Source organism: Cryptomeria japonica, chromosome 2, assembly GCF_030272615.1.
Source record: "Cryptomeria japonica chromosome 2, Sugi_1.0, whole genome shotgun sequence".
Taxonomy (NCBI): domain Eukaryota; kingdom Viridiplantae; phylum Streptophyta; class Pinopsida; order Cupressales; family Cupressaceae; genus Cryptomeria; species Cryptomeria japonica.
In genome coordinates, this window is record NC_081406.1 from 21,606,350 (window position 1) to 21,617,444 (window position 11,095).

General features: G+C 35.6%; 1 protein-coding gene across 1 annotated transcript in view; it reads right to left on the bottom strand.

The window, feature by feature from the left end:
• LOC131041204 (uncharacterized) overlaps positions 1–10,371 on the bottom strand; it is a 35,717-nt gene extending 25,346 nt beyond the window's left edge. The window contains exons 1-2 of the mRNA XM_057974219.2: positions 10,321–10,371; positions 9,874–9,938 (exon numbers count right to left, since the gene is read on the bottom strand). Of these exons, the coding sequence (XP_057830202.2) occupies positions 9,874–9,938; positions 10,321–10,371 (116 nt within the window). The remainder of the gene's footprint in view (positions 1–9,873; positions 9,939–10,320) is intronic.
• Between the last annotated feature and the right edge of the window lie 724 nt (positions 10,372–11,095).

Sequence of the window (11,095 nt, forward strand, 5' to 3'; positions counted from 1 at the left end):
GTCATGGACATTTTTATTGCTATAATTTTTGTGGGGTCTATTTAAACGTTATCTAGGATAAAAGAATGTTTTAAATATTTCACTTATTGGACTACAAAGGCGCACTTAGAATGAGTGGCAAAAAGAGGATTTCCCATTGAAAATCTTGAGAAGGATTTCTACATTGTGAAGATGATTGGGCTAGGTGTAACTATATTTATAGAAATATCATTAAAGAAGGATAATATGAATTTATGCAAGCAAGAACAAAAGATTATATTCATGAGACTCAAAATAGTAGGAGCAATGGATAAAACAAAGAGCTTTAGCAATTATTCATAATGGCCTTCATAGATCCTAGACTTAGTTTTAAGGATATTAGTTTCTTTGACCAAAGGTTGGTGTATAGCTAGAATATAAATCTAATCTAGTTAAAAAAATTAAGCCTTTGAAAGCTCTTCCAAAAAATCATCAATAATAGAGAGATGCAATTCTTTGATGGTTAATTTATTTTTTTCGAATCTATATGCAATGTATTTCTCTTGACGTTTAATTTATTGACTTCACAAAAATAAAGGCATATTTTCCATCCCCCGTCTTTCTTAGGAAAATAACTACTAGAGAAGGATAATGATTGATACTAGGCCAAATGAACCCCACTTTATTAGTTATTTAACCATATGTTTAATTTCATTTTTTTGAAAGGGTATAAACATGGACAAATATTTGAAGGATGAATATTAAGACTGAGGGGAATAACATGGTCATGGGACCTTGGAGGGGGATACACTTAGGTACCTCAAATTCTTGTTGATACTTATGAATGAAGCTTTGCAAATTTGTTGAAGGAGAACAGATGAAAAAATGTTATTTCTCCAAAGAGTGGAATTGGGCAAATATTATAAAATACTATTTTTAAAAAAACCTATTCAATGAAAACTAACCAATTGAACCTCACTAGATTTCAATTCTTGTAATGTATATTATTATCTATAATGATGGAATTTGAGACATGGAAATAGTAACAAGTGATCAAACCTAAGATTTATGATCACTAGACACTCAACACTACATTTACTTCATCGAAGGAAATATCAAACATATTCACATTGAATTGATAATCTTCTAGGGCACGTTTTACGTTAAGACAGCCACCCCCACAAAACATAAATTAACATTAGCCACCATAATTTAAAAATTATCATAGGCATGGATGTAGTAGAGTAGTTGATCAACAAGAGTTTTCCTAATAAATCTGAGTTTTATCACCATCTATTAAGGTCATTATCTTTTTATCTTTAGATGTAGCCAATGACCTTAAGCTTTTGCTGGGTACTAGAGCATGAAGAAAAAGATGAGCATTAGGACTAGAATTTTGTTCAGGGGAAGCCAATTCATCTCTAACATATGAAAATACCTTTAAATCAATGGACATAATTATAGTCAATGAAATGTACGCACTACTCACAAAATTTATGATATTTTCCCTATTTTTATCACAATTGAAATATATCCTATTTTCCGTTATCTGTACTATGTGTAAGTGCAAGTTAATGGGTCTGCTTTTTGGCCGAATAGTAGATTATAAAAATTAAAGGTTTCTATAATTGGGGAAAATATTTTGAAAGGAAGTTTGTAACAATATATAATATTCCACATAATCTCCGTAAGAAAAATATACAAAGTATTCAAAACTTGCAATGTAAAGGAATAAGAAACATATTAGAAAATAACACTATTTGTAGCATAGAAAAACCCTCTTGAGAGAAGAAAGAAATTTTGAAGGCACCCACATACTCAATTAATTATTTAAAGAAACAAGATTAAAATACAATTTAAAAAATAAAATTAGAACCAAGTAGCCACACATTTCAATCTATGCTTCCACATTTGCAACTTACAAGAGATGTCCAATATAGCCTTAGGCAATGACCTATGGACCCAAGCAACAACTAGAAGCATCCAATAAGGAGAAAATGGTTCCACATATAGAACAAGAGCTTTCTAAGGATAACAACCCTTCATCTAATGCTCTTATGTAGTTGCAGTTAAACCTAGAAAAGAGGATGTAAATCATGTTAAGAAAGTTAAGTTGTAAAATACAGTGGTGGAGATAGATAAGGCCACATAGAGGAAGAAAGAAAGGACCCTCTATTTCACTGGGATTAATTAAAAGAGGGAGAAAATAGAAATCCACCCATGATGAACAAAGATGTCAAGAAACTCACTCCCTCTTATTAGCAAATAATATAAGTAAACCTAGGGAAACAAACCAAGTGGGAGGAGATAGGTTGCATATTTGAAGCTTCTACTGAGTCCATTAAGTCTAGAATGCAAAAAGACCAATAGACCAAGGAAGAGCTAAAATATTAGCTACTATAAATGAGGAAATTCATTAAAGATTTAGTCTCAAGTTGCAATTCTTGATCACCCACCCTAGTAGATAAGTAGGATATAGATTCCCTCTATTCTATTAAGGATAATGTGGTGATAATGGACACATGAGCCACTCAACAATTTAACCAAGTAAGAGCATTTTTTTTATGGGTGCAAGTATGATATTTATGAGGAGAATAAAGTAGAGGTAGAGATATCTAGTTTAACTAGCCAATGGGAGAAACATATCCCCAAGTTTGATAAACAAATTAAATTATTAGGTGAAATTTAGGACATAGATAGGAAATAAATTAAAGATGTGGGTATTCTAGGAGAAGAGGATTTTAGTTTCGTAAGGAAAATTACTGATATCCTGGCTTTCAAGAGAGATATTATGGAGCAATACAAGACTAGAGTTTTGAATTAACATGCTCTAGTGCACCAAGGGTGTACCATTTTTTGAGGATTTTGTAACTAAGAGGATGCATGCCAATTTTTATGTAGGAGATTGACATGGGTTGAACAACTAGGATATAGTCCCATCCCAATGTGATAAAATGGTGAGTGAAAAAATAATCCCAACAAAAAATTTGATCAACAAGTTTTGGATGAATGTCTTGATTTAATTATTGCCAAAGGAAAAGTCACCAAAGTAATAAATGACCTCAATAAAACCACTAGTAATTTAAAGGAGACTTTGAGGGTGGCTAAATTTAAGGTGGAATGGGTGGATAGTCTAGAAGAGAAATCTTTGACTTATTATTTGGTTAGTTATTAGGAGTGCAACAAGAAGCAAAAGCCCTAATAAAATTCAAATAGTCAAATTTTAAAATATTCTTTGATTCTTTTAGGATAATATTATTTAATTATTCATTGTTTGGTAAATTTGTATTTTAAAGTTAATCATTTTAAGTCAACTCCCAATAATGTGGTGTACTTTACCTAGTTCTTCCTCTTTAATTAGAAAATTTATTTTTTCTCAACAAGAGTTCTCTATTTGGCAGGTTTCTTCTCTCTCCCAACACTTGATGTGCAAGTTTCCTTTTCTAGCACAACTTGAAGGTGTTCTTTTTACCATAGATTCAAGTTCCTTCCAAAAATACAAATGGTATCTTTCCTCTAGGCTATTCTTCTATGGCACAAGCTTCCTTTTCCAACATGATTTGGAGTTTCCCTTCTCCAATGCAAGTTCAAGTTTTATTTTTAAAAAAAACTAAAGATCCCCAAGATGTGTGAGTTCTGCTACACAAAGGCAAAGGAATATTGCCATTTCCAACACACCAACTCCTTGTTTTTCTCTAGTGTAAATAGTGGTTAATTCTAGTGAATGTGTGAATATTATTTTCTAGAATCTAAAGAATCTAGAAGTTAACAATTGATCTATTTACTCAGCTTAACTTGCAAATGTATATGGTGGTTAGTGAATGCATTAATTCTAAGAATTATCTTATGAATTTAGCATTCTTAATGTGTTAAATTGAATTTTAATTTTCATGTGAATGATTAATTATTTAAATTCTCTTTGGAATCTATTAAAATTTATTAGCATGAGTTCATATCAAGCATTTAATTTCTTGCAAGTTTGAGCTATCTTTTGTTGTTTCTTTATAAGCTGGTTAGAATTAGATTAGTTTAGGAAGTACTTCAATTTCATTAGATCCAAACTAAAATACCCCTTTGAACTAATAGAACTTATTAGACTACTTAGTTGTGTGCAGTACCATTGTGACCCAACTCCTAAGACCTTGGGAGGTGATAGGTGTTGTTATCAATTACCTCTTTTAGGAGAGGTTGAGTGGAAACACTTAACATGTGTTTGTTTGTGTCTTTTAGGCCATCAACACTACCCTTATCTCTTTCCAATTTGATATCAAAGAACTCACTTCCAAGTATTCAGTCCCAAGCAATTTGTTTTTTTTTTTTTCTCTTTCTCTTTTCTTTTAGCTTTATTTTCTTCTTCTTTATTTCGCAATATTATTTCAACTAAAAGCCTTATTCTCTTATATGGCTAAGGAGATGAATCCTAGTCAAGGGGTTGTGACTCTTAGAAACATCTTTTCATATTTTTTTTGTAAGTGACATTTCATTAGTTAATGACCTTAATCCAATGCCCAAAATCATTTTATCTTTTTTCTTCCTTTTTTATTTCCTTTCTTTTTAATTTTCTTATAATTCTATTAACTTCAAATCTTTTAAATATTCTTCATTTATAGGTAAGACCTTCTCCAAAGTTTTTAAGAATTTCATAAATTGGTTAGATCCTCCTTGCTACTACATTCTCCTAACATCAATCTTCTTGATTTCTCATAGTCATCAGTACCCTACTTGATGTTTGTTGTTATTTGTTGTACTTTCTACATACATGAATTTGTACCACTCAAATTATAGGTTCTCTTTTCCTTTGTTTCCAACAACACCCGCCTTGATTTGATTAGCAACACCCACATCGATGAGCTTTAATCTTCTTCTATTTTCTTCTATCCTATTTCCTCATTGTTGGGGATAACTATTATCACTTTTCTTTCCAATTCAATTTGTTCTTTAATCTCTATTTTGTTTCTCTTATCTCTTTTTTCCATGGATATTTTTGGTTTGGGATTATGTTACTCCTTTGTTCTTCCCCATGGTAGTTAGATGATAACTATTGCTATTGGTTACATCTCTTCAACGATCCCTTTCGAACCTCTTCCCCATTTTCATTCTCCATCCCCTTGGTGCCTGACCCCCTCTCATAGGGTAGACATTAAGAGGACAATGTTACATATTTTCATATCTTTCTCATCTTCTTCATAACCCTAGTCTTAACTCTAACTATATCTACAAACCTAGATATAAATTAAATATTATTAATATTATTATTAATGAATTTTACATAATATTATTATAAATTACTAAAAATTTATTTCTATACTATAATTATTATTACTATTATGAAATATCATTTATAAAAAAAATGATTAGAATATTATAGTACAATATTATAATACATTAAACCCCCATTAATCAGGTTGGAAGACTAATCTCCCTTTTAACCCGCAAGAAAATATAGTTTGGAAAGAACTAACTTGTGGATGGGTGAAAGTGAATTTTTATGGAGCTTCGTGAGATAATCCTAGTTTAAGTAGTGTGGGTTGTGTTGTTAGAAATCATGAAGGGGTGGTTCTTTGAAAAAAATTCAAAATATTTGGCCCACTATGAGTAGGCAAAGAATAATATCATGTAGAATTGTTAGGCTTACAATGGAGAGTCAAAATGAAAGTGGCTTGATTATATCTAGAAGGCGACTACCTCATTATGCTTAATGTGATCCGATAGGAAAAATGTTGAACTAGATACTTGGCAATGGCTTAAGCCTATTTGGGATTTGATCAAAAGGTTTGAAAATTTCAAAATAATCTCTGTGTGTGCGCGCACGCATGTGCAAGGTTCTAATCATGACATAGTCCAATGGATCATGAGAGGACGATAAGTGGAGATATTTTGTACTATTATGTTTACTTTGCACATAAGAAGATGGATACATGGCAGGATTTCTTGGGATTATACTCCATGATGGATTCTTTGAAGGATTTGAGTGTGTGAGATCACACCTCACATATTTGGTGTCGTAACAAGTTGAGTGAGAGTATAGGGGTGAGGGGCCAGTAGGCTAGTAGCTATACATGGTCCAATAGTCGTTATAGCAATTGATCTTATAATATCCAATCTTGCCACATATTTATACTATATATTGTAAATAAATAATCCACTTGTAAATAAAAAAATTACCAAATGTTGGTCAAAATGGACCAATACTTGAACACAAGAGAACCTATAAATGTTATATAAAAAGGTATAAATACATTTTTAACAAGTGAAATAAATAATTTTCTGTTTCAAACAAAATATCATATCTATCCATTATAAATGTGTCATTTATTATGAAAAAATGCTCACTTAAACAAGTACTCTTATCATAGTGGAAAAATATAATTCTTATGTGTACAACTATTGGAGTAGCAATTTATATGCATTAGAGTATTTCATATTAATAATTTGTCTTATCACAAATATAAAAGGTGAACACAATAAATACCTCATTTTTTCCCATAAAAGGTGAGGGATTTTCCAAAGGTTTTAGTGTTCAACAATTGGTCCCATTGTGTTCAATATAAGTTGTATTTTTTATAATAATATGTTGTTTTTATAACAACAAATATTTTTTTGTGTTCATCTATTGGTCCTTCGATGTTGGATATAAAAATTAAATATTTTAATATCAAAAATCTCACCCCTTTGTGACTAATGTGACAAATGATGCCTTCCTCTATGTCATCAGAGGTCAGGTTTCACCACCTTGTCCTTTTGTCCACTCAAATTATCCCTGTCAGCTTCACGAGAAAGCATTACCAACTTTGTCGACCTATCACTTTCAAGGACTAAGGCACAACGCGAAGACGTCTACGCAGGGAGCTAGCATCCCGCAAATCTGACAGTCTACAAGTGGTCGTTTGAGCATTATGCTTGTGCCTAGAAGGAATTGTAATGCCTCTGCATGCACCCATCGACGTCTAGTTTCCTTCCAGGGCCTTTATCTTCCATTTTCAAAGGAATTTTGAGGGATTCTCTTGGTAAGTTGATAATCTCTGGCAGGTTGGAGCTCTCGATGATCTTTTGGACAAGTTCTATAACTCAAGGCACCATCTCTTCAAATGACATACACCATCATCTTCACAAAACGTTGTGAAAGGGGAGTTCTCTTATCCTCATTCTCTTTCATTTTGCATATTATTTTCCATTATTTTACTCCATTTTCCAATTATCTTTATCGCTTTACTATTCCTGTGGCTTCTTGGGTTGTTCGTGGAGGTGGAAACACCAAAATGGGGGTCTGACTTAGGCAGGCTCCAAAACACAACCCCCAACATTTTATCTCTTGCATGTGTGTAGATATGTCATTGTGAGGAAGAGATTATCTTGTGGGAAGCTTCATAGTGTGGCCACTTTGTAACATTTCCTCACTTTCCTTTTATTTTCTTATTTTGTTTCGTAATCCGTTCTTTTTATTCATTCAATATCATTTAACTGTTTTGTGAATTTTGTTAGTGCGTCCAAAGCTTTCTGCTCAGACTCTACACTCCATCCATACATGATGACAACACGTCATGCTGGATTACCAACTTTGTGCACTCATCCCGAGGATAGAGGCTTGACAGAGCCGTCTAGAGAGTCGTCTTGACTTTCTAATGCTTCAATCTGATTTTGTTATCCCTTGCCTCATCCTAGTGCTAGTTTGAGGAGGTGTCAGAGGGATAGTTTGTTCTCAAGGATTCATCATTCTTGAGGTAGAAAATTTCCTCTGTTACATTTTGGTGAACTTGACGTGAAACTTTTTCTGCTTGCATCTTTCCTTTTATTCGTCTATTGCATAATATTTTAAGTTTTAAAAAATCTAAAAATACAAAAAAAAACAAAAAACAAGCATCTGCATTTAGTTTAATTTTTGCATTTTCTTTTAGCATTAGCATTTAATTTAAACCAACTCTATCATTCCAAACTTTTTCGTGTCCTTGTAGTGTGTTCTTGAACATCGTGTAGCTTGTCTATGAGCTTTACGACTCAGACTGCAACAAGAGTTGTGGTTAGGAGGTCTTCTAGGAGGAGTTCCCCCTTGATCATTATAGTCCTCCTCTACCTGACATGATGAATAAAGATCCTCTTCTGGACCTGAACGCGTTTCTCTCTTCCCATACTCTTAGGATCCCTTTTATGGGTGGTTCTTCGCCTACTAGTTCCCAAAACAATTCTCCAACGAATTTACTCCATCTTCCTCTCCCACTGTTGATCATGACTCTTCTCTCATTATTTATTTTAAACAAATTGACATGCTTGAGTAGAATATGAGATACTTTGAGGGTTTCCTAAATCAAGAGAATGGTCTCCCCCAAGCTAGAAATATCTTCAACACTCTGAGAGACATGTTGATCTCAGACATGAGAGGCCTGAAGATGTTGAGAGCCTTATCTATGATTGTCAAAAATCATGTACCTTTGGTTGATTCTCCTCCTCAGGATGACCAGTCCATTGCTTATGGACCCCAGCTTAGTGTCGATATGCCTGGTTTAGCAATGCACATGGTTGACCCTGGACCTACTATTCCTAGTATCACTGCTTCATCTAGCCCCTTGGGCTATACAGGTATGTCTAGTGGCTCAACCTTTGGCTCAGGTGTCTACGGTTAGCATTGGCACTACATCTGTTGGTGGCACTGGTCCTTCTAGAGATTCTAGTGGAGGTGGTGTCAAATTTGGCCCACCTCCACCTCCTCCACTCGCTAATCCAGTCTTGAACACCATTTTGCAGAACATGGGTCAGTTGCAGTTGCAACTCACTAACCTAGCGTCTTCTTCAAGTCAGTCATCTTTGCCTACATATTACAGGAAAATCCCCCTAGATATCACCATTCTAAACACTATCTATCCTACTGATGCCGAGTCTTTGAAGTTTGATAGGTTCAATGGTGATGGGGACCCAAATGTGCATATAGATTCCTTCATGACTAGGTGTAGTGATTACCATAGTTTGGATTTTGTTTTTCTCAAGCTATTTTCACATTCCCTCAAGGGGATAGTGTTAGAATGGTATTGCTCCCTACCTGATCATTCCATTCATACCTTCGATCAACTTATGGATCTATTCCTCAAGCGGTTTCAAGAGAACATTGGTAGCAGGGTCACTATTTTTGACCTTGTTCATTGTAAATAGAAGCCTAATGAGAATATCACAGATTTCATCTCAAGGTACCTGGCAATCTCTACTTGGATCCCCTTTACCTTACTTGATAGCGACCTGCAGAGAATGTTCATCGACAATTTGTAGCCAGCATTGAGGGAGAAACTGTCCCTTAACCGATATCAAAAATTTGCAAACATGTTCTCTTCCCTTATAGATTACCAACACATTGTGTCACAATTCAGAGATGCCACTTTGAACCCTCCTAGTGGGTCATTTGCAGGCATGACAACATAAGGGTTCTGGAAGAATAAATTTATCGCTAATATTATAACTATCCCTCTGATGGAAACTACACAAGTCCCACAATGGAATAGAGTCTTCACTAAGCTGAATGAATCTTACTTAAGCATAATGTATCAGTTGTTGAAAGACAGCCTTATCACCCTTCCAAAGATTAAACCATTATCTGATAGTCGACCCTACCTCCATTGGTATGATGGATCAAAGTTCTGCCATTATCATCATGTGCTTGGTCATGACACTGAGCGGTGTTATTGTCTTCGACATGTTGTCCAAGACCACATCGATAGTTGTGCAATCAAGGTGGATGCATGAAAGCACAAATCAAACAAGTTTGTTGATAAAACCAACAATGACTTGCAGATTTATACCGATCCTTTCCCTTTGCATTCGGCAAACATTATCTCTGCATTGGATCCTTCCTTAGATGATGGTCCATATGTGAACATGTTCACCATCACCCCCGTTAGTTCACCTTCGACCTAGAAGGGGAAGGTATCTGACCTATCCTTCTCATTTACCCCTTTTGGATGCCCCATATTACGAAGAGCCTGCTCCTCTTTATGTCCCTGCCAAGTTGAATGGTCAAACTACAGTCACAGGTATGATGGTTGACCCATCGAGCAAAGTTGGTGTTATCATAGAGGAGACTCTCTTTATGAACGGTTGGCATCGATCGACGTATGATGAGTGTCGTGCAACCTTGAGGACACATGATGGGTTCTCTATCTGCCCCTTGGATAGTGTCACCTTAGTGGTCCTCATAGGGCCTAAGGTGGTCTCTTCCATGTTTATAATCATTCCCGAATTGGATCTCTTTCGAGTTAAGCTCGACATTCCTTGGTTGATTGCTATGGAGGCCGTCTCTTTGGTTGTCCACAAATGTCTTAAGTTTCTCCATGAGGGCACGGTGCATGTCATCTAGGATACTAGATACCGACCCCTAATTACCTGTAGGGATTTTTTGTTGGACCACTTTTGGCCTACTCCAGTGGGGCCCATGCTTCCCCATGATGATTTGATGTATTGTGCTTACTATCAGTATAAGACAGGGGAGTCAACCCCTAAATCTGTGCAACCTACTATTTTGTCGCGGCCTCCTGAATTGACTCCTCCTCCATCAATTCCAGTCTTGAAGTGGGTAGTGCCTTATGTCCCATCATCATTGGGGGTTGAGGCTAAGCTTTCTCTTTTGAATAGACCTCCACATCTGCCTAGGACCGCATAGCCTCCAATGGTGTCTGTTATTCCTACAACTATGTCTAGCACAACCAAGGGAAAGGCACCCATGTTGTTGAAGTCTGCGGCTTGCCCTCCCTTCGAGCTACCAATCATGGCTAATATTCCTCAACCATCTCGTTATGGGAAAGGGAAGCACTTTTCTCGTATTCCTTCATCTCTACTCGCTCTTATTTCATATCTTGTGATGGCACCCTCTGTTCACCCTATTGCTCCTCAAACGAAGCAGAGTAGGGTGCCTGTTGTTGTGGATGTGGTGCCTCTTCAGGATGCACCCCCTATTTCAGCAATTGGGCCTTCTCCTATCCTTGACATGGGTCCGAAGACCTCTCCTATGGAGCATGATGCCCTTAAATCCTCTCGAGATTTGGTTGGTGGTCCTCACCTTTGTCCAAATTAGCGTGCGTGTGAGCATAAACACTTTCGATGGGTCAAAACTCGAGAGTGTGATGCTTCTTTGCAATCTATTGGGGTGTCCTCAACATCC